The sequence below is a fragment of the Pelecanus crispus genome, chromosome 2 (genome assembly GCF_030463565.1).
Source record: "Pelecanus crispus isolate bPelCri1 chromosome 2, bPelCri1.pri, whole genome shotgun sequence".
Classification (NCBI taxonomy): domain Eukaryota; kingdom Metazoa; phylum Chordata; class Aves; order Pelecaniformes; family Pelecanidae; genus Pelecanus; species Pelecanus crispus.
In genome coordinates this window covers 49,019,250-49,043,458 of record NC_134644.1, presented here as the reverse complement: position 1 = coordinate 49,043,458, position 24,209 = coordinate 49,019,250, and the positions used below count along the sequence as shown (strand labels likewise).

The window sequence follows — 24,209 nt, the reverse complement described above, 5'->3', positions numbered from 1 at the left end:
CATTCCACAAAAGATATGAAAGTCCTGAAGTCAGTCTGAGTTTCAACATTAGCTTCTGCAATCAATTAATTGCAGTAGCAGCTGACTAGATGCAAAAATTCCTCTTTACGATTTCTTCTTCAGTATTTTAGGCCTGAACAAGTGTGTTCACTCTGATTGAAAACCATATATAAAACCTTTCTTCCCTCATGCAATGAAGTGCACTTGAAAATTAAGAAGGGAAAAAATGAAAGGAGGAAATAAGAAGACCAGGGTTCCCAGTCCAGCACATCCCTTTCGGTGCAGAACTAAGAAGGGAAAAAAACGAGTCAGATGAAAGGTCCGTCTGTCCCAGAAACACATTTCCTGAGGTACCCAGCAGAAGGCAGTTAGGGAGGAGAAAGAGGACAAGGTATGTATAATGCAGTACATGCTATGGAAGTCATACATAAATCAGTGCGATTGGTCTGAAATACAAAGATCAGTACGTACTTAAATGCTGTGTTTTGGATTGAGGCTTTAAGTGGAAAAGACATCCCAGAGTTTATACCTTGCAGTCTGCTTTATTAATCAGAGCCTCATCCACAAGAATTACTTATCAGGTCATTCATCCTGAAGCTGTCTATGTCTGGGTTTGTGGATGAAGACTCAGGGAGTTACCTTGGCTGGAGGGATCTGAATTAAATACCTTGAGGTAATTTTGCCAGACCTAAGGAGAAAAGCAGCAACTTGCTTTGGTTGAGATAGCAGTATACTAGTAGTTCATTAAAACTGGGGCAAAAGAATGATGCCTAGAATAACTGGCACTATATGTGACATTACATATTTCATGAAATTCCTACACAGAGCTATAGATGTTAAAATTTAATCTACCCATGCAGATCAATAAATAAAAAATATGCTTAATTATTAAGCATCTCTCTTTATCACTTTAATTACAGAAACAACCTTTCTGGAGGCTGTTAAGCAAAAACGCTGATTAGCATATCTAAACAAGTTTTAAAATCATGGGGGAAAATACATGACTCTTTTTATTTAGTGCTTTAATAGGTCCAAATTTGCATAGATGTACAACAGAAGAAAAATAGAAAAACAGTAACCTATACAGAAAAACTTGTAGCTTATATTTATCAATAAGCTCAGGTGTGGGTAAACATATTCCGAAGTGTTTGGATAACCCAGGACTAGAACTGCACTGGAAAAAAGGAATTGCTAGTACTTTTAATCACCAAACTGGATTGAAAATCATTGGATTTAACTGTTGAGGACCTAGGCTGGCACAATTACATAATATATACATACACGTATTTAGTATTTGCCTTTGCAGAACCTGTATTTGCAGACCGCTGCCACACAGGGGTTTCTACAATCACCACTTTTTATCCTAAGAATCAGTACAGGTGAATTAGTCTCATACAAAAACTGTGCTGGGAAGGTGACTTCCTAACAGTTTCTTTTGCCTGTGTACATACATACATACATATGTGTGTGTGTATCTGTATATGTCTGCAGGCCCTTTATCTGGGCAGATACTGTCAATTCTTACAGCTCTGTCTTTTCCCTTACCAAGTTTTCATCTCTGTGTCTTTTACGCTGCCTCTTCTTCCAGGAACTCAGTTCATATGTCAGTGTATCAGTCACGAGCAGTCCCTTCCAAGTTTGTTAGCAAAATGACTGCTTCCCTCATATGCTTTTCAGAGACCTCTGCTGCATTCTGTCAGCTGGTAGACACATCGAAATCTGAACCTTCTGCAGGGCTTTTCTACACAGTCTTTACTATTTTTCAATTCAGCTTGAAATCTCCTCTGAGGAAGATCTTTGTTCTGTGCAGTAGTTGACACTTCTTTGGGACTGTGCAGGCTGGTACAGCTGGGATTTCTCTGTCAGCATTTCTTTCTGAAGAGAATGACTTGAAGTATAAAACCCTACAAACTGTCTAAAATTGCATACCACCTACTGCTGTAGAGACTGGACGTCTGTGTAAACAAATATTAATAACTAAGTAAGTGTAAATAAAGGAGATAGCAATTTATCTTCCCATTTTCACTGATGCCATCTGATACTGATCTGGTACGTCTTTAGTCAATGCAACCATTTCCACAGTTTCAGACAGTTTCCTTGCATTGTTAAGGATATAACTATTCTTGTCATCTATTCCATTACATTAGCATATAGCTGAGAAGCAAATTATTCGCATTAGGAAACCTATCCGTCCATAAATGAACACCATGTTCTAAATCTTCTCATGCAAGCTTCCTCCTTTACAGAAAGTGGGCACCTTTTGCCTGGGTCAACCTTAACAGGATGTTTGTGGGTCAAATTGCTCTCAGTTAAAGCTAGGCAATTCTTGTGAATTATGTCCCATTTACTATCTTACTATCCCCTCCAAATTATTGTGAAATGAACCCTGATCAGAGATTCCAAATCAGCAGATGAACAATGGGTAGTAGCCCATTTCCTCCTGCATATTCAGTGATGCCTAGCTGAATGTTTAGCCATCAGTATATCTCATTTACAATTTTGCTGTAACTTGTTTTGATAGTGTTCTTCATTTTGACTTAATGTCATTTTGATTTTGGTAAAATTACATCAACAGCTCATTTGGTCACATTGAATCACAATATAATCCCTATAACAGTTTTATCCTGCTCATCCTAGAAAGCTCATTTGTATCTTGAGAGCATTTGATGAGAAATTCCTCTCTCAGCACCTATGTACATACATATGCCAATGCGGTCCTGTATTCCTGTCTTCCCAGCACGCCCCTTAGAGATAGATATTTTCCAATAGAAAATTGTTGCAGAGGAAGGTCTCTGACCAACCCTTTCCATTGTAATTTGTAAAAAAGGACAAAATTATGTGCATACATAGCAAAGCTTTTGTTCTTGTGGTTGCTTAGTGCAGTACACTCTGAAACTTGAAAGTCACGCTTGTGTTTCAAGAGGGCAGGACCCCACCACTGTTCAGTTTGGGATTCTTCACGATCTGCACCTTATGTGATGGAATTCAGCCTGCTGCCTACAGTGTCATCTTCACATCATGTCAAGTTTTAAACATCTGAGATTAAATGACCTTTTCAGTGATGGTCCAGTTTTCCGTATATGATCCCACAGATATGCCATTTCACTATAGAGTTAAGGTTTTGGAAGGTACACGGACATATGTGCAACCCCTTAAAATACATAAGACTGTCTGGAAACTGCCTGGTTGGAGAAGTTAAATATAACTCAGTGTAGCCTCTTGCAGCATCCCCTTCGCTAGTTTATTCCCAGTTATAAAGTCCCATTTCTTTTTCAAGACACATTTTACTGAATTGGGTCATTCATGTAGGTATAAATCAGGTCATTGCAATTTATTTGTCATCTTGCAGGGGAGCTTGACATTTTGTCTCACCTTCCTGAGTATGCCATTTTATTAGGCTATCCTTCTAGCAAGTAATACATCTCACTGCCATTTCGTTTTGCTTAACCTACTCCTCCCCCAAGCTCTGATGACTTTTTTTTTTTTCTGTGGGTATTTACCTTTCCCCAGTCTAGGAATTTCTGAGTTCACTTGGTATTTTTACCCTGCAGAGCTTCGTTTGCAATACTTTTAATGTTAACAAGGGGAAGTGAAATCCATTGTACCTGGATTCAGCTTTGTTAGTTATTTCATGCCTTTCGGTGGTTAGCTTCAGAGAATTTGTATTCCCCTGCTTCATTAATTATTTCCCTCGCAGGTGAAACAGGCATTCCCTCATATTCTTGAAACCCAATTACATGACAGTATCTATTTCTCAGTATTCAGCAGATTCCAGCTCCCCTAAGGTGACTAAGAGCTGTAATTAAAGATAGTGAATGAATTTTAATGTCAGGATTTTGCACATGATTGTGTAGCCTCTCTGTCTGCGACACACCAAACAATGTAGCTGTTGCGGTGATTTACCATTGATTCGCATGCTCCCAGCTCTCTTTTGTAACCAAGATGTATGATAACCAGTTCATTCCTGCTGCTTCATTAAAAATCACTTTTTTGCATTACGGACTGGATGCCAAACCTTGTTAGGTACAGTGCAGGTTTGATTAAACACGCAGTAACCTGGCCAAAACCAGCGTTGTGGTTGTATCGAACCAGACACAACCACACAATGAATATGTGGTGACAGTATAGTGGTCCCCCAGAGAAGAATACAGATTAGGGGGAGAAAACACTGCTGCTGCTGAACTCTGACTGGGGCAGGCTGAAAGCTAGACCACAGCCTGGCTCTACCCTCGGCCCATCCTGGAGGAGCACAGGTGGCTGTGCGAGACTGCAAGGGGTGAAGTGCATGGGCTCTGGTCCCTTCCACTTAAATGGTTTTATTTAGCCCTATTTGATCATACAGATCATGTCCTTTGTTTGCCTAGCTCTGCTTGCAAAGCAGGAACTGAAAATGTTTAAATATTTCAAATGATTTCTGTATTTTCTTTGGAACTGCTGCTAATCCCTGTAAGCTGTTATGATTCAGAATTTACTGGCATCAAGCCCTTCTCAGAGAAGTACTAAATAATACACTTAGGAACATGATTCATTCATACGCTTTAGAAAAGAAACACTTAATTCAGCTCATATTCTTCCAGTTCACTCCCTGAACATGAACGATGACAATTTTAATTGAGATTAGAGATGACTCTATTTTGCTTATGGTATTTGCTGTTTTCTTCTTTTTCTTTTCCTTTTCCCTTTCCTCTCTCTCCTTTCCCTCTTCCTCCCCCCTTGCCCCCTCCTCTTCTTCTCCCCCTCCTCACATTTGCACTTTTTCAATTACATGTGTAACAGACACTCCCCTTTTATTTTCACAATTTGAAACTTATTTCTAGCAGAGGAAAAATATCTGATTTTATCATGGGAAAAGTATGTAGAGCAGAGCAGATTCACAGTTTATTCTTTTAAGATTGGAACTGAAAATGAAAGGCACAGTAATTGATTTTGCTGCATCCAGCATAGTACTTTAAAAATAACTCCCTGATAATTCTGATCTGACCCAAAACCAAAATTGCAAGTGACAGCTTAATATCCAGGGATTCTAGTCAGGTATATGCCTTGGAAGAATTTCAAAGAGCTGTAAATTTAAGATTCTTGGTCATTTGAAACCAAAAATGGGTTCTTAGTGTTTCTTTCCCCCCGTCCCTGCACCCCATGTTTCTTTCTTTCTTTCCCCCCACTTCACTGCATCGTTACTGCCACTACTGCTACTGTGTTGCTCCAGCATAAAATGAGCAGGTTTTCATGCTGAGGCTCTCCAAGGTCAGTTCAGTAGCATCCATACAAATTGCTGCATTAACTTCAGGAGCTTAAAGGTAAGCACATCTATAGTTACATACCAAAGGGCTTTCATGAGCTCCAGTAAAATGAGTCCCAAACAACCTGTGTAAGTGGCTAGCTAGAAGTTCATCTTTCAGAATGAATAAATGGCATATGGAATGACTTAGGCCTTTTTTCGCCCTGCATTTACTCCATACAATTAAGAATTTAGATTCCCAATTTAGATTTTAAAAAGGAACTAATTTTCAGACAACATAGTCCTGGCAGCTCTTCTTTTCCTTTCTGAATACAGGTATTGCCACACTGGTGAATATCTAGCTCTATACCAGCAGCTTCAGAGGAAGTTGCAAAAGACACTCTAATATCTGACTAATTGATTTCACCCAGTGGAAAACTTTTATCTGAATTCTCCTCCTTGTTACTAGGAATGGCAAATCGTTCTCAGAATAAAGCTGGACTCCAGGTTTCAATTACACTACATGTCAGAGGGCACCAGTGGTTAACAAGACAAGATTTTGAAATGTTCTTTAGTTTGTCTCCTTATCTTTATTATAAACATATTCCTTACCTTCCAGTAACGCTAGGCTTCCTAATGAAACAGAAAAAGGTATCATTATCTGTATCACTTTACTAATTTACAAAACCTTACTATTTCCTCTATTCATCTCTTTTCCTGTCTGTGCAATACAGCTCACTGAAATCTCTCTCCTCTCTGCCCCTGTTAATGTATTGATTTGTCACTGCACTTCCTCTGTTTCCACTAGATAGCTTGAAGGATGGGTGTCTGAAACTTAGCAATGTTCCAAAAGGATAATATAGGATATTTTCAGAATTTATTTTCTGCTATGCATTACGTTATAGTTGAGGTTACTGAGGGACTTTAACTGGTTGTATTTCTCTTCAGAAGACTGCAGTCTTGGAGTCCTGAGAATTCCTTTCTGTGTGCATTAATTGCATTTACCAATATGAACAGTGAACCTGAACCCTCTCCCTGGTTTTACCTTTAGGGTATAACCTAGATCTGCTTGGTCTTTGTTATCTTTCAGTAATATATGCCTGTTTGACTGGAAAAAGTACCAGAAGCCATGTACACCTATGCTTGCATGAGTACTCATGGCCCTTATATAACCAGGTATAAAAGTCAAAGTCCGATGCTTTTGCTTTTCTGATCTTCATGTCAAGTACTTCAGCTTTTAGAAAATTATGCCAGGTTTTAATTTCCAAGGGAACCTATGTAAAACAAAGAACAATATAAAATGTGAAGTAGACGTGACAGAGTAATGTTGTAAACATTCTGCCGAGCCAGGATCCTCTTTTCCTTACTTGATTTTGTAAATTTCAGGTTTTATAGAACCAGCTTGTTTTTCCACTTCTGTGTTTCTCTCCTGTCCCTTTAGCAATCTGTCTCCAGCAGGACAGTGCAGGCAGTTTCCTTGCATGTGCTAAGGACTCTCTGACTAGGTTTAAACCAAACAAATCTAAGAACCTGAGGCCAAGGGCATGACACTGCCCATGTCCTTGTATCTCAGCTTTCTTCCTCCCAGCACAAACTGGTGATGCCCAAACTGCCATTTGGGAGCAGTCTCAAGCACAGCTGTCCCCAGCACTGTCCCTGAGAAGTCTCTGGGGGCTGCTGGTTGGCAGGAGCCAGCACTATGCCAGGGAGAGTGCTAACAGACTGTGTCTATAGTCATGTCCCAGTGCTTCAGCCAGGCCTATGTCCTGGAATAAATGAAGCTCAAATGCCCCTGCAAAAAAGATGAAGGAAAAGAAAACTGGTTCTCACTTTTCTTCCTTTGAGTGAGTTTAAATTACAAAGGAAGAAAAGTCATTAGAGCAGATCTCTTTCCTACTGAAATGCCAGGTTAGGGAACAGGGCTGGAGTCTCTGATGCATGCAATTCACCCCTGAGGCAGGAGGAAACCTTCTTTTCATTTTCTGACTGTAGTTTCGGTCCCTGGATGGCCTAACCCTTGACATAGCTTACAGAAGCTAGGAAGCTGCTCTGCTTTCTGCTGCAAGCTGCTGTGATAGCCCAGAGTCTGGTAGAGCAGCTCTTTCATGCCTCTATACCATAAGGGATTGTCCTGGAAGCAAGAGAATCCTTGGCTGCCCTTCTGGGTCACTTTTTCCCTGCTGTGTCTCAGTAGTGGAGGATAAGCAGAGGGCAGCAGGCTCAGCTGCTGGGTTTTTTCTCATATGACAAAGTGAGGGGTGGATGGGAAGACTAGAGAAGGTTACTTTGTAAAATATCACTAAGCCATTAAACTGTGTATTCACTAAAGAGTGAGACCTTTATATTAGCTAAACACCTTGTTTTGTGTGACAGGAGGAAAAGTATTGCTTACATTAAAATTTTATTTTATCCTGAAAGCTGTCAGCCACAAATTTTGAGGTGTGGTCAGGGAATAACATGATCATCTTTCTTATGCAAGGGATGTCATGTGTGATAATCAAAAGGTTCCCATCTTACGTTAAAGATCAAGCTCTGGGAGCACATGAAAATGAATTCCTTGGTCCCAGTGGCTTGAATCAGAATACCAGAGGTATGTACCTAAATTCTGGAAAATAAGGAGAGCATGGAGCTATTCTGAGTGAGGCAAGAGGAAGTACTAAACACAGGAGTAGACTCTCTAGAGTTCAAGTACTTCTCTCTGTAAAGCAGCCACATGGAATCCCATCTTGAGGGTGTACATGATCAAGCTTTACTCTTTCACAAGACAATGGTAGCAGTAACTAGCACTTGCTCAAAAAGGAGATTTGGGAGATTCAGACATAAAGACAGGTGTCCTGACTGTGGTGGTAAGGTATTCTGAGTGCAGAATAACAGCAGGGACTGTGCCACTGTGTGACTGGGAACGTGGGAGTCTCGCTGCCAGAAGGAGAATCCAGGCTGCTGGAGATATCACTTAGTGCTGTCTCTAAATCGCTGCAGAGCAGAAGATGGAGCTGCAGATACAAGAGTACCTACACTTGTTTACACTTGAGAAACATTGCAGTACAAATGCAGGCACTGTATGGGTTTAGGCATCTCCCAGGTTGGGTAATTGCTGCCAGCATCAGCTTTTTTGATCACTTTATTGAACTTAGACACTTATGTTCTACCTAAGTAAAATTATTTTTCAGTCTTCGTTTGCTTTTGCCCAAAATAAATTAACTTGCAGCTCCACAGGGTTTGATTTTCTAATCCAGCCATGCTTAATCATTGATGTAAAACAAGATTTTTTTCTCCCCTCAGATTCTTTTCTAATGGCTTATTTTTTGCCCTCTAAGTGTGTGCCTGAATTCTCTGCATCTATTTATAAGGGCTTCCCCTCTTCCAGGAGCGTTTAATCAAAGAGAAGGCTATCAGTAGGTGGTTAGCATCGAATGTCAGCAGCTACTTTATTTCTGATATGTCTTGGAAAAAATGTTTCATTACCATGCAAATGATGTTAGTCTTCCTTTCCAAGATCCATTGTCACACGGTGTAACATACAGTACACAGAATTGTGCTCCCAAGATTTATGCGGCAACTAAATTTCGTAGCAAAACAACAATTGTGAGAGCTAAGCCATCAGATGACAGTCACCACTGCTTCCCATATATCTGATTATTTCTCTATCCCATGGTGGCAAATCTAACTTTTGGGGGGGCTTATTTCTGCTTTCTTTTAAACCCTTCCATTTTCCTTTAGCTTGTATCAGAAATATCATGGTGCCTTTCACAGCCTATGCCAGACAGAATAGCCCAGCAGCTTTAATGGGTGCTATCATCTTTCTTGAGTATGTCTGGGAAGCAAATTATCCACTTGATACTTGAAGTGGCAATGTCTTGAACTACACAAAGAAAATTGAAGCTGCTGGCCTCTCTTGGGAATTTTTGAAAATGCCAATAATGGTAGTAGGAACTCAACTTTTCCAAGGGTTCTGAAACCCTGTAAGCAAAATCAGATAAACCTGTTAGGGGTTTGATTCATCAGAGCACTGGAGTACAGTTCAGTGACTTCAGCAGGGCTTCAGGATGTGTTTAGAGTTAAGCATATGTTTGGGTGAATTGTTAACCTCAAGTGTGTGATCAAGTGCTTTGCTGACTCAGGGACGAGACATTCCTTACAGCTTGTTGTTTTCCACTTTGCCATCTGGGAAGATGCAGCTTGACAGCACGTGGGCTGTGTGAGACATTGCGTTTCTGAAAGGGTATTAACAGCCTTGAAGTTTCCAGGTCCTCTGAATCAGGAATTTTTGTCTCTAAAGATCTAGCTGGGGTGGAACAAACTCACTGTAGTGTTTGAAAGCAAATTGACCATGCCACAGCATTTGCTAGGTTATCAGTCAATCTATGCCTAATTAAAATAATCTTATGTTTTAGTGGGACTACTAATGATGCAGGTGGAAAGCTTTACAGAACCTGCAGGCTTGGGGTGTGAAACTGACCCTTTTCAGATATTTTAGGAAGTCTCTTTAGCACCTGGACAAGTGTAAGAACCCAAATTTGCAAACACTTTTAATTACAGAGTCATGTTTTCACTACACCCATTTTCTGAGCTGGGGAAGCACATCTGTATTTATATGAAATATATTTGTTACAGGCTGTTAAGACAACTCGCCCTCATGCTGCAGCCAGGTAATGCAAAAGAGTGGGTAATACAGGCCTGTTATTGCATTTGTGGGAGAAGTGCAAGATACCTTGATCCCTCAGTATTCTCCAAATGATTTTAACTTCCCCAAAATACTAGGGATTCATCTGAAAAATCTCCCATATCACTCTCCGTCTCATCAGCACACACCCCTCCTTCTCTAATCCAATACCCTTCCAGTCTGCAGTGTAACACTCTTGACCTAAAAGCCTTTTCTGTACTGTTGCACTGCTTTGCACTTTTGATGAATGCTTACAGAAGAATAAATGTTATTGTAACAAAATGCATTTCTCTGTGGGAACTCCTCTTTTTTTTTATTATTTTCCAGTGACAAAATGTTCCCAGCCTTTGGATTTGGAGCAAGGATACCCCCAGAATACAAAGTAGGTGCATAAATGACATTTGTTAGTTTCCTTGGTTTATGAGGCACAAAATAAGGGGGAAATGGTTCAGTGCAGGGCAAGGGTTGTGGGGAACAGTACTACTCCTTGTTTTCTTTCATCTGGCTTTCTCGTCCAGTGATACCTCACTGAAACCAGAACTCGAGGTCAGACTTAAAATAGTTGCGCTACACCCAAAATATTTCATGGCATTGGCAAAGCTTTGTTAATGGATGCTAGTCTAGTAAGAGGAGAACAGTCTAGTAGGAGGAGAATGGAATCTTTGAACAACACCTGCCAAGCACATTTTGAAGCTTTGCGAGCCCTGGTTTGACAGAACCCATTTTTGGAAGATGTGGTTCAGTGAGTGGCCTAGTGTCTATGCTTTATGATGAAGAGATTGAACATCTTCCTGAAAATAAAGACCTTAGAAGAGTTTTGCTCTGTGGCAAATTTCTGTGTCACGGTAGACATCTTCAATACCAGGAAGAGGAATACAAGAGCATATATCCATGCTAGAGAGAAGTAGTATTTATAAACAAAACAAAATGAGAGTGATCCACAGTGATGGCACAATTGTGAGCATAAACATGCAGTCTGGTAGGGCTGAAGTGAAGACAGTGGAGTAAAAGAAGGAGCATCCAACAGAGAAAGACCTAAGAAGGAAGAGGCAGAAGTTCAAATCCTGTATTGCACATGCAGAGGTAGTGTGGGGCAGAAGAGTAGTTCTGCACAAATAAGTAACCAAAAACTAGCTGGGGATTCTGCAACTCAGATACTATCTGGGAAAGAGCAGCACTGGACTTCTGATCATGCAGACTTCATTCAGTATAGTCATGTCCCCTGCTCTGGGTTGCGTCTCTCAGCTGTGGCTGCAGGGAGGTGAACACTGGCCAGGTGAGAATAGTTCTGTGCAGAAAGGGATCGTGTGTCAATCAGCATTATAAAGCATGGATCAGCAGATGAAAAAAATGTACCAGTGTGTTTCTCACAGCTTGTAAGTTTCATACCTGCATAAGAACACAGTAGTGATGTACAGCAAATTCGGTAAGTGTCTTGCAAACAGGTCTCTAAGGTAAGTCAACGTATGTCTTAACAACATTGGCTTCTAGGCTAAAAATCACTGTTATAAAAAACTGGACTGTGCCTGACAAGGTGTTTTACAGTGCTCTGTTCCTGAAAAGTAACACCAGTGTTAATGCTTTCCAAAATCCAAGACGACTTCCAGAGCTTTGATATAGATTTTAATGTGGTAAATGTGCGTGGAACATCTGTGTCTGTTGTATATCTGTTCCAACTGCAGCATCTGACAACCATCTCTGCTATATAAGGGGGAGTGTTTTGGAGAATAAATGTACTGAGCAGCCTCTAGGACCAGACACATTAGGGAACCACAGTAGCTACTTCTCAAATGACCATGCCTTTGCCACAATTATGTGCCCCCTTACCCACGGCTGTATAGCAGTGTTGACTAGGTGAGTTGATCACAACCAGATTGCTCTTTCAAGCCCAGTACTGGCCATCACTGACAGTGCCATGTACTGTTGTGATTGTCCTAAACAAAGGTACCAGCCTGGTGGTGTGCCAGGGGCTGGTTGTTCCATCATCTGTGAGGTGACCATCATTGCATGGGGGAAAACTTGCAATTCCTTCAGCTGCAAAGTCATACATATCTAAGGACTGCTTGAAGGAAGATGTTACTGTGCCAGCTGAAATCTTTTCGCTGGTTTACTGGCGATGGCAGTAGAGCAAAATTCACAGTACAAAACTGCCTCTTTCTCAGCCAAAATAATCAGCTGGTGGCATTGATGCCTCAGGTCAGATGAGCATAGAGGCAACATACCAGTTTTGTTAGTCCCAAGCAACAGCCTCGTTACCTGATTGTAAGAGCATATCTCAGGTGTCAGCTGAAAAACACATGTCTTGGCAGAAGGTGATTTCAGGAGGACTTTGTAACCAGATGTACAATGACGACCATCAACTGATTTTCTGCTTTGGCAGAACTGGTGTTTGGATAATTTCCTGACAAGTACTCTTAAGCAAGTCAGAGGCTTGCATTGAACTTAATAGCCCATGCATGGATGAAGGGTCTTGCCCAATAGCATGAGCTGCCCTGGAGAGTTTGTATGTTACTAACCTCTCGAAGCAAGAAAATGGATTAATCGGGACCTTCAGATTTTGAGAAGTTCAGGAGAAGTAAGGGTAAACTTAAGAAGATGGGGCTACTTGCTTGTGGATTACATATGTGTAAGGACACAAAACAAGTCCCAGAGTAAATGGAGATGCACGTGAGAGCCAGAACAACATCTTTAATCTCCACTATGGAAAATGGTGACAGAAAATGACAAAGACAAAATGACATGACATCAACTCACCAATGTAATAAAACTTTGAAGAAGAGAAGAACCACGTTGCAGGGGGACTAGCCCTCCTGTGCAACAGATGGGGACAAATAATTAGCTTGGTGTCTATCATGTGCACGTCCAACTGGAACTGGATTAGGAATTAACAGTCATCTGTGCTATTGTTCAGCGCCTCCCTGTGATACTCTACACAGTCCACACAAATATCTGTCTTCTTAAAATAAACTGTGTCAACACTTGACTCCCTGCTTGGCTTTGGCTGCACTTCGAAATTGAAAGATACACTCTGTAAGAGAGTAAAGAGTCAGCCTCATCATGATGCATTAATAAGTCAAGACCAATAAATCTGAAAATCCTTCAGTAATTTAGTCAACACTGGTATCATAAAGTTAATTTAAAGCCAGCAATGATTAGTGTTTGATGTGAAACATAGCCAAGATACATAGGAAACAGTGAAGAAACTGATATAATTAAAAGTAACAAAGACTGTAGGAAAAAAGTGCTCCCAAATTGTCTCCCTTAACTTCTTATCTTCTGCTGCAAAAATATGGTAACGCTATAGATACCACAGCAACACTGCAGATCTCATGCTATTCAAATGGTCTTTTGATCCTTTCAGTCGAAGGTATTATAAGTCATACATATCTTTTGTTTTATTAAAGGACAGCAGTGTCATAACTGCAATAATTCACATCTTCAAATTTAGGTTGAATCATTATGAGAACTTCTAAGTTGTGACCCCATCATGTGGATAAATCAGATTTTCATTTTAATCTAGAGTGCCTGCTTTCGAGTCTTCAGTCCTAATGAGATGATCTAATCAGCTCATAGCACATTGGTCTCTGCACACCAGCAGCTGCTCTTTTATTTCTTCCAGTAGACAACAAATTGCTAGGGCTGTGGAAGAAATGACTCCCACTGCCAAGGGTTTGTAAGTACCATGAGAGCCTCCACACAACTGAAATAACATAGCTCCCTTAAAAGTCTAAATGAAAGCTGACCAATGTATGCATGGCAATAACACAGTGAGGGAAGGCCATAGGTAAGCAGCCTGATAAAAAACAGTGGGCAAAGTAAATGGATCCAGTGGATTCAGGTCTAATTTATGTCATGCTTGGTCACAATCTGTAGAAAAATGAGGCCTGTAACTCACTATTCAGCATGAATCAATGGTAACATGTCTTCACTTAATGATCAGTTGCTATTTAGGACCAGCTGAAGGCTGCTGCTTTCAGGCTGGCCACAAGGTCTAAAGTTTTTTGCCAAGGTTTCCTTGGTGCACTAGACCACATGGGAGAAAGGTGTCCATTTGTTACATCAAACCAGTGCCTTGGTTTCATACTGACTTCAGCTCCTGCCAGTAGCCTGGGATGGGTGCTGGAGGGCAGTATCCACCTGTCTGTTTAGTAAGATTCCAGTGTCCTCACATCCTTCTACATGCTACATGAAAAGAAATATTTGCTATGCCAGCTATTATTCCCCATGGAAAAAAACCCACCCCCCCTTTACATTAGCACTTCAGAACAATGCCAGTATCCACCTCTGCAGGCTCTTCATTAATTTCTTGAGGGTGAACCCCTTTAAAAACATGGTTTTATATATGCTTTCTACAGAATTTCCATTTCAAGAGCACACCGCTATGTTACACTGACTTTATTTTCCCTCATTGCGGCTCCAAATGAAACACTAGAGCTGTTAGCAGAAAAACAACAGTTTCTTAGTGGCATAAGGAATCTGTGGGAGTGAAGGAAGCAAGACATGCCATATATAACATTCCTCATCAGTCTAGAAATCTTTCATGCAATATTCGGCAATATGGTCGTTTTTCCCCGCAGCCTGACAAATACATCACCCTGCTCCTTGATCTAAATAAACCTCTGAGAGCAATATTCCCCACTTGAGTTCCTAGCATACGAAACTTTCAGAACTTGCCAGTTATTCCACAGCAGTGTCTCCAACCCATCACATTTTTTTTCAACGAGAAGAACTATCTGAAAAGTCTGATGTAAAGTGAAGAGGTGGCAGATAATATGGACTCAGACACTGCTGCAAAAGGTCACAGTGAAGAGGAGGAAAGAAAGCTGAACCACACACACTAATTTCTTAGCAGGCAGAGCTCAAAGGAGCTGAAAAACCACACAGCAGCACAAAACTTACTGTGAAAATGAAAAGAAAGTTAGAATTGTGTCAGCCCCATGACAGGTGTATTGTCAATAATGAAGTGTTCTTTCCTAAAGAAGAATTGCAGACTGACACCTGAATAGGTACGAAACAACTTGCAGTTTGTTTTAAGACAGTCCTGGTTATTTCTGCATTTTTAATGAAAGCTTCATTCACTGGTGCTAGAGAGAACCTCACTGCAGTTACAGAAACAGTACAGCATCTTTACGACCCTAACTTGCACTGTCTGATTTGCTGGACAGGTAAGGAAGTTGAAAAATGCTGTGGTCTTTGTGATTCCCACACTTTGCAGGAGCTTGAGGGCAAAAATATATGCAAATCTGACAAAAAAGAACCAACACAACGATGTGTAACAGACCAAGGGATAAAACAGAATTTGTCACCTTATCCATACAACCTGGATTTAAACATGGAAACTGGGCAGCATGCTCAAAAATCAAGTACAAAGGAAAATAAATGGCAAAGCAGAAATGTCTACAATGTGGTCTTAGCCAGAGACACAAGCTGTCCAGCTCCCAAACTGTTTGATTAATGAGCATTCTGAAAATAATAGCTTTTGAGCAATCGTTCTTTACATTTGTTAGTGTCTTAAGCTTTTGGAAAACATGAAGGCATTCCATATTTAATTTTCAGACTGCCAATGGCTTAATAGTGTTCAATTTATTCACAGGTAAGTGCTCAACATTGTGCATCTCAGCATTTAAGCTTGTATGCATCTATTGTTCATGGATTTTTGACAATGTCTATTTAAATTAGTAAGAAAGCTTTCCTAAATATGGCTGAATTTGTCAGATTGTTTGTCAAGTAGTCCCAGTACTATCATCATAGAGGCTTCTGGAAAGCAGGAGCTATTTGGGACAGGGAGGTTAATTTAAATCAGTTCAACAATCTAGAGAGGGAAAAGAAAGACTACAACTTTGCAGGATTGAGGCATTCACATTCAGCATTTGCAAAATTAATGAAAAACATGGTTTCTGAGCCAAAGCAGCTTTTTATTTAAAAAATGGAAGTTCAGTTAGAGTAAAAAGGGTTTAAAAAAATGCAGAGGACAAAATAGAATAACATGTTTCGATGTAACTTAAGTAAAATGTTCCCAGGCAATGGAGGCACTGTACAGTGGTAAAAAAAAAATACTATAATCTGCCTTAGCAAAAATATTTTAGACTGTTTATTTAGTTGATATATCTGCAGAAATGCTGTCGTCATAATCTACGTCATGCTGTATGGTAGAGCTACTTATTTTGTTCGTTAAAAACCTTGAAGAAATTACCTGAGAAATAATATGTTTCTGGTGCAGGAAGTTCCTGGACAGCTGTGTTTTAATAATCCCATATGCATGATGGTATCTGCTAAATAATTTATTTGGAGTCCTGCAGAGGGAAAAGATTAATGCATAGCCAAGTGCAAGTAAATGTCCTTAGTTAGAAGCTTTGAGTGGTGTTTTGTGCAGCAACCCAGGTAATGCCAGGCTCATCACATGTAATCACCTCTGCACTCCAGAATTTCTCTCTCCTTTCCTTTTATGGATTGATTTTATGGATTGATGTTAAGAGAGAGGAGGAGGGCTGAGCAGAGGGTCAGCTGCATGTTCAAAACATAATCCAGGATCCGTGACACAATCACAGTTCTGTGAGGACATTCCTTATCGTGAGGCTGACTTCCATCACAGACCATGGTCTGCAGTTCTTTGCAAAGTTCTCTGTCCAAGGTACTAATGTAAAGCAGTTATTCTGTGTTGGCATGGCTTGACATATTCCAGGTTTCCTGACTGCTAGGAAATGTTTGTCTTACAAACCCCCCTACTAGATTATATAAACATGCTTGCTTCTGAACAGCCAAATGTCTTCTTGTTTCCCCTGAGGACTTCCCAGTCTTCGGTATTTTTAGATGTTCACAATTATGCTTCCTTTTCCCCATTAGTTTATCAGTTCTGGGAGTGCATGAGGGCTGTGTCATTCAATATCAGAAAGATGCCAGATTTTGATCCTCTGTCATCAGCATGGTTTGCCTTTCAGTCACAAAAGCCCTTGCATGTTTAATTAAAAAAAAAAAAGAGGATGGAGTCTCATTACCTTGCACTGTTTTGAAAACAAAAGTATTGAATGTTTGATCCAAACCACCTTTTGACATGGGTGGGCTTTACGTGGAGTCCTGTCAGGTAGCAGCCCAAGTTCAGTAAGACCTTCAGTACATGTCACGTGCCTGAAGTCTCTGCTGGTTTGGACCATCTTGAATTCTGGCCACCGCCAGGGAGACAGCACAGGGGCAGGTTGAAGCACAGCTGATTTTACTTACCTGAGTGGGGAGTGAGTCCTGAGTATTTGGAGAAACTCTGCTTTAAAAATATCAGGTGATGCTTTGTGGTTTGTGAACTGTCACTGAGCTGCTCAAAGAACTTCTCTCCTTCACATTATACTTAAATCTTGTTTAAATTGTGATATATTCTTCAGAGACCATAGGAAACAACCCAATACTTCTGCACATTCATTGTTTTTCCTGTCCTGCCTTCAGGATACATTTTAACACACTTCTTGGTGAATCAGGATGACAGTGTATGACGGCCAATTGCTTTGGGAGGACAGCAGCCCTTGCTCAGACAGTATTATTTTTTTGATCATTGTGCACACCTACTAGACTTGGGCTTTCCTTATTGGCCTGAACTGTTGTCTACATTTTTCTTAAATAATAGCCTGGGTGCCATAGCTCTGAACCAGAAAAACTGTTTGCATAGTGTGATCCTGCAAAAGGTATAGCAACAAAAGCATCCAGCCCATGCTTGCATGTGGAATTAAAATACTGTATTCATAGCTGTGGAAAAGAATTGTGATACTCCTTTAGCTATAGTTTCAAATGAATTTGGAATAAAGAAATAAAATCACTGAAGAGGCACAGTGTTGGAAGAATCAGCCTGCAATATATAAACATGCATCACCATCCTTCTTGCTTTTGATATGCAGTTAGTACAAAATACAGAAAGCCTAAAGGAAGAAGAAAGGCTATTTAACAACAAAAAAATCATCAGTGAGTGAAAACACATAACCGTTCTTGACAGCTGCAATTACCTTTGGCCTGCAGCTGGTCATGAGACTGGTAGATACCAGCTGGGCAAAGTGTGCCAAGAGACGTACAGAGCAGCCGGACAGAAGAGCTCTGGAGCACCTCTGAAGCATATCTGACAGCCCTGCGCTTCTGTGCCTGCTCAGCAAGGAACATACATCGTGACTTTCAGCATTATCTTCCATGGCTGAGTGAGGTAGCCTGAATGGCCCACATAAAACCCTTTGTAAGAGGCAATTGATGCTTGGTGCAGACATAGCAAACTCCTGGCTGGGCTGAGCTGGCTGCAGACTCTTCAGTGAGTTTTTGCTTCAGTCCTTTCCTATCATGGTAGAAGTCCTGCTTTATTTAACCTCTTAATAAGTAATGGTAGGCATCACTGTGGTGAGCAAGGCCAGCATATGATGGGGAAATTGGATTTCTCTAGGAGAAGTTCTCTTTGTCAGTAATTAGCCAACTTACACCACTTCGCTTTTACAGAACCTCCTCTGTAATCATGTATTTGATCTATTGGTCTATTAGTCATAGACCAATTTCTGTGCTGTGCTGTGAAGTCATCTAAACTAGCAAATGAAACAGCGATACCCAACAAATAAATCTCTTTGTGCAAATAATCCAGGTTCTATTGTACAGGGAGTAAACAGGTTGCTTTCCATATGACTAGGACAGTTGGCACTTCTGAAGGTCCTACAGAGATTTATAAAGTGTCAAAGGTGTGTAATTGGAGTTGGCTATATAAACGCCTTCATGCATCTGGGATGATATACCTAAATTCAACTTTAAATTATGCAAATCACCTGCTTAACTCTCAGCCATATCCACTTTTATGCAAACCTATATATATATATGTATGTTGTCCATTGCAAGACAAAAGTTGGGCTTCACTCAAGACAACTGAAGACAAACAGGAGAATTTAGAGACTGAGCTTCAGAGCTGACAAGATTAAAAGGAATCAAGCCTTCTCAGTGATCAAAGAAAGGAGTAAAAAGGAATCTGGAAAAAATAAAGGCAAGAACAAACCTTAAAACCAGGAAAGAACATCTGCAGAAAGGTTCAGTCCCAATAGATTTGTGCTGTGGATGCAGATCTCTAAGTGACAGACAGGTAGAAGAAGCCTGGAACCTGAGGCTTGCACTGCCTTGTATTATCTTCCCAAGCCACTAAAGATACAATACATTGTTTTACTAGAAAATCAGCAACATTTTTGTATTCACAGTCATTTCACTTAGAAAATAGCTCTGTGGTATTTTATTACCAACAGATTGAGAGAGAGGGAGAGAGAGAATGGGATATTCACTGAATTTGAGGGAAAACCAGAGTCTTCAGGTTTTTTCTTATTAATGTCCCCCCAGCCTAATCTAATTTCTTAACCAGCTTAGACTCCTTACATTTCTTACATTATTCCACAGTGGGTCTGGGTGACTTCCTTGATCTCTTTGGAGAATAAATTATTTTCCCAGTAATCCCATGGCCTTCAGATGAGGAACTGTTCACCCATGGGAATGCAGGATTCAGAAGGGGGCTAAGCTTGTGCTGTCAGTGCTGTATCACAACCTGCTTTCTCTTTCCTGCAATGTGAGATGCTGAGCTAGGGAGACCTGGCATTTAAATCTCCTCAGCAATAGATCCCTTTTCTGTGGCTGGCATTGATAGCCCAATCCTGACACCGTATTTACGTGATTTCTCATGCACTTCGGTATTTTTTCTTTGTGCTATTTTTTCTTGGGTTTGTTGTTGTTATTGACAAGTTTGATTCCAGGTTTGTTACTTTGTTTCTGCAGGGAGTTCCAGCTGGGACTGTGTTTCACACTTAATGGCTGAAAGCTTGAAAGATCTCTGGTTTAACACGGAAAGAATGTAAAGGGTGTTTAACCACAAGTCCTCTTGGAATAATTTTTCTGACTACAGTCTTCTTCCCTTCTTTCCATTTATCTGCAGGTCTCTCATGATTTCGCAATCAATTTCAATGAAGACAACCCAGAATGTGCAGGTAACACTCACATAGGACAGACTGCCGTATCTCTGCTGTGTGCAAAATGTGCTTGTATTTTTTATTGTATTCCCTGAGTATTCTTTATAGTGTTTTTTAAAGAAAGCAGCTAGGAGTTTCAAAACCTGACAGACTCCAAGCCATCAGGCTTAGCTTTAGAAACCTTAGAAAGTGCCACGCATTAATTTCCTGAAAAAAATAGGTCCCTTTGAAAGTACATGTTGGACATTCAGCACTTGAACTTCTCCAAATCACTAGCATTTCTGAAAACTAAAGCTGTGTTTTGTAGATTCATTCCAGATCTTCAGCTACAGCAACATCATAAGTTGGGCGGCTAAGAAGGGCAGGACATGCAAAAGCAGGCTGTGCACCTCTGTGATCAAAGACTCCTTCTGTGTAGAGCCAGTTCTTTGGCCAGACCTATAGGAACAGTAGCCTGCTGCAAGTCAGCCCAGCGATGTCCAGCACCAAAGGGTCAGGGCAGCAGCTGAGAACTGCTGAGAACTTCATAACAGAAGTCATGAATACCTTCATGACAGTGAATGCAGCAAGAGGCTGTTTTAACACAGCATAAAATATTGGTGTGTTCTAGCAACAATTGCTCATCCTTGGTATTCAGAGGCCAGATTCATGTAGCAGATTTTGCTGTATGTCTTGTATTTGTAAGTGAGGTCTGCAGTGACTGATGCTGTCTTTCTAGAATCTCCCGCCAAAATTCACATATTTTGTAAAAGATGAGAGTAACAGGACAATAATCTCTAAACAGTCTAAAAAGTAATCCCACGCTAACACTTCATTTGAGAGTCTTGGTCAGATGATCATTGCTGTCTAAAATCCACAGGTTGTTATTCTTCTGCTACCTTCCAAACACTGAAATGGGTGTTTCAAAATGCTCTCCCTGTTCATATTTTCTAGCTGCTCCTTTCAGCCCTTCTCAGGCTTATTAGTTCAGGCATGGTCAGCAGGGTATGTTCAGGATGAGAATTAAGAGTTCAAGAAATGAAGTGAGGAAAAGAAGAGGGGACAAGCAATTCAAGGGAAAGAGACATTAAAAGAATTCAGAGTTCACGCATCTTAAATGCAAGACCTCTGGTTTTGGTTCAGTGGGCATTCCTGCTTTGTTTTTGCGCTTGGGTTGTTGGGCTGTTCCAGCCGTTGTGGGTCATATGCTTGAAATGTAATTGGGCATAAGTCCTACAGCTGCTTGATGTGTTCACACAGCTTTTTACATTGCTTTTATGGAGTTAAAAGAAGCTGAAATTACATGTATGCATCTAGATGTGCCTGTAAGCTTCTGAGCCAACTTGAAGTCGAGGTGGGGGAGCAAAACAGACCTCAGCATTTTGTCTGGACCATCATATTTTAAAATGTAGTTAGCTTGCCTGATTCTGAACACAGATGCGTTGGCATCTACACAGGGCCTGATGCATTTAAAACATCTCAGTTAACCATGGTCAGTATTAGGTGATAGCATATTATGTATGTTCGAATATAGCTTTGTTTCCCAGTCTAAATGCAGGACATTTCTGACTTTCTGTGTACCTCAGAAAAAAAAAGCCCTAGCATTCTATGCAAGGAATGCATTTTTTTATCCCCTGCTTTGCTGCCTCTTTTGAGTCCAAGGCTAATTCTTTTATCATGCTGACATTGTTACATAATGATGTGTATTGATTGACTGGTACTTGAAAAGGTTGTCTCATCTATACAGTGCCAGCAGCAGGTCAGAGGTTGGACAGACAAATCCTCTGCAAGTAAAAACTTACTATCCATATCATACTATGTATACAAAATAAAATGTAACAATGGAAATGAGAGGAGGTTAAAAAAGAAGGAAGGAGCTGTTCTATAAGCTTTGCATTGGCTTTGTTATTTAATATTTGTTATGTATTTAAACTTTATTTGGTTCTTTGCATAGGACTCCGTTATCTGATAAGTTAACCCATCACCTAAAAGGAGTTTTAGGGCTAAGAAGACATAAAAAGATGGCTGCAGCATGAAAGAAGGCCAGGGAAGAAATTTTGCAGTGCTCCCACATGTATCTATGAGATATAAAAAGCAATTCTTTGTCCTAAATGATGCCATTTAAAATAATATCCATCTGGATGAAAGCAAGAAAAGGAGACAGATCAGAAAATGTGTTGTTTAATCATCTGCTGCAGCTTGCTCGTCACCTGCCCATCATGGACGCTTGATTAGTTCCTACCGCCAATTGTTCTGTTTTGTTTTCTAGATGCTCTCACTGTATTAGGTGACACAGAGAGCAGTAATACCAGCATATCATGTGGAGAGAGGATGCACGAGTGAGAGGGAGATAAAGTGCTTAGTGACCACATTATTTTTCCTTGTAATACTTAGCATACTTGCCAGAAAACAAAGGAAAATTGCTGAAGAGTATCTTGCTTTAAACCAAGAAACAAAGATTGGCTCCAATATAAAAAGTATGTGTCTAATTTGTTTTTGAGGAATGAAATCCCTTTCTTTGTGGAAGTAGTGAGCTTTCACTGGCACAAGGTAGTGTGAAGCATCATGCTACATTGAATAGGACTGTGTATTCATATGAAGATCACTGGAATTCATAAAATACAGATATCCTCACCTTTCCTCCCCTATTACCATTTCCCTTCTTGAAAATTTTAGTATTTATAGCCTTATATTTAGTGTATTTATAATATATTATATTTATGGTCTTATACTTAGTATTTAGTCTATTGTCTGAGGAAGAAAGTGACAACCTCTAATCTGAATGAAGGCTTCTACACATGCATGCATTTTACATGCATCTTAAACGCATATGTATGTATGCATACACTGTATTTCATCAGAGCTATTGAAAGTGGATTCCATTAAAAAATGTAAAGAGTTGAATTGTGAAGAAAAATACGCATAAAGGAGTCCCAGAAAAGTAAGCTACAAAGTAAGCCACTCACATATCCTGTTGGATTTGAATATATAAAGACAGTAGTTATTTCTAAAATATATTAATCTGAGATAGTGAACAAGAAATTATGTTTCTAGAACATGTTTCTTTCTAAGATGAAAGCAACTTTCTGACATGAATCACGCTAAATCTGTGCGGAAAGCAGGGAGTAAGTTTTATCTCATACTATTTTAATGCATAAGAAAAAAACTACAGTGTATCTTGTCATCATCTTAGAGAAGATTTATGAGGCCTTCATGCAAGATCACTGAGTATATGTAATGAAATCCTTAGCAGGTTTAAAATTGGGAGTTAACAAAAGGTCAGTTTTGCAGTATGTAATTTAGTCATTGGAATTACCAAGGGAAATTTCATAACATTACGTTTTAGCCAATCATAGCTATAATTGGAGCGTGTTCTTTTGTCTGTGAGCACTGCAATGGAAAAATATGTTTGTAACTATCTATAAAGAGAGAAGACTGCTTTTTCCACCATTTTTTCATGGCAGGTTCAGGTGTACCGTTGTAAAGCAATTACAACTCCCTATGATTTGTTAGTAACAGGTCTGCACCCATATATCCTGTAAACATGGTTGAGTAAAACCTCAGGAGTGAGCTAGCCTCAGTGCAAACTGAAACGGGCTTAGGATCTTATTGAAGTAATTTCATTCTTCAGCATCCTTTACAAAGCTCTTCAGTCTATCACTTTCTTTCCAACTTTAGACCTCTAATCCTTTAGGTCTGGTAAGCTGGGAGTTCTGAATGCAGAGGCTAACGTGCATCACTTCAAGAAATCCTTCTTCTCAGTGATTGAAAACACCAATTTCCATTCTGTGATCTGTCAAGTGTGTCAGCAGAAGTCTGTTCTCCCTGGTCTGGCTATATATCCTGAAATGAAAAAGCCAAAAATAGCTAGTTCTCCATCAAAACTTCTTGACTAAAGCTCATTTTTCTGTAGACTGCAAAGCATCCTGCTGTTTCTTCCAAGATTTCACAGCTTTTGGTCATAGCTGAATTCAACCTGTGAGCAATTATGCAAATTCACCCTGAAAAATTATTTTCTTAGCACAGGGGAGTCAGGTATTTGAAAAGATGTTTGAATTCCTTGACAGCTCTAGATTTTAAGTACAAAGGGCAAATTTGTTGGTAACTACCGTGATAAACAGAAATAAATATTTATCTGAAGAGGAGGAGAGAGAAGTGTGAAGGGTTTTTAATTTGTGTCTACCCTTTTAGCATGAATCTTAGCTGGTGATCAGGAAGTGATCACTTACACCTTGAACTAAGAAGGATGGAAGCTGTTGCATTGCAAGCTGGTACCTGGACAGGTACATTAGGTACAGGTACAATAGACATTAAAAACTGCTGGGAAGGGGAAGCATGGTATAATGAATTATATATTACAAACTAGATTCAAGGCAGCTAGAGACAGCTTCTCGGA

General features: G+C 40.0%; 1 protein-coding gene across 1 annotated transcript in view; it reads left to right on the top strand.

Annotated features, from left to right (window-relative positions):
* The window catches only part of CPNE4 (copine 4), a 194,375-nt gene that overhangs the window by 160,796 nt on the left and 9,370 nt on the right, over positions 1-24,209 (top strand). Inside the window, exons 11-12 of the mRNA XM_075728118.1 lie at positions 10,209-10,263; positions 19,801-19,852. Coding sequence (XP_075584233.1) covers positions 10,209-10,263; positions 19,801-19,852 — 107 coding nt within the window. The remainder of the gene's footprint in view (positions 1-10,208; positions 10,264-19,800; positions 19,853-24,209) is intronic.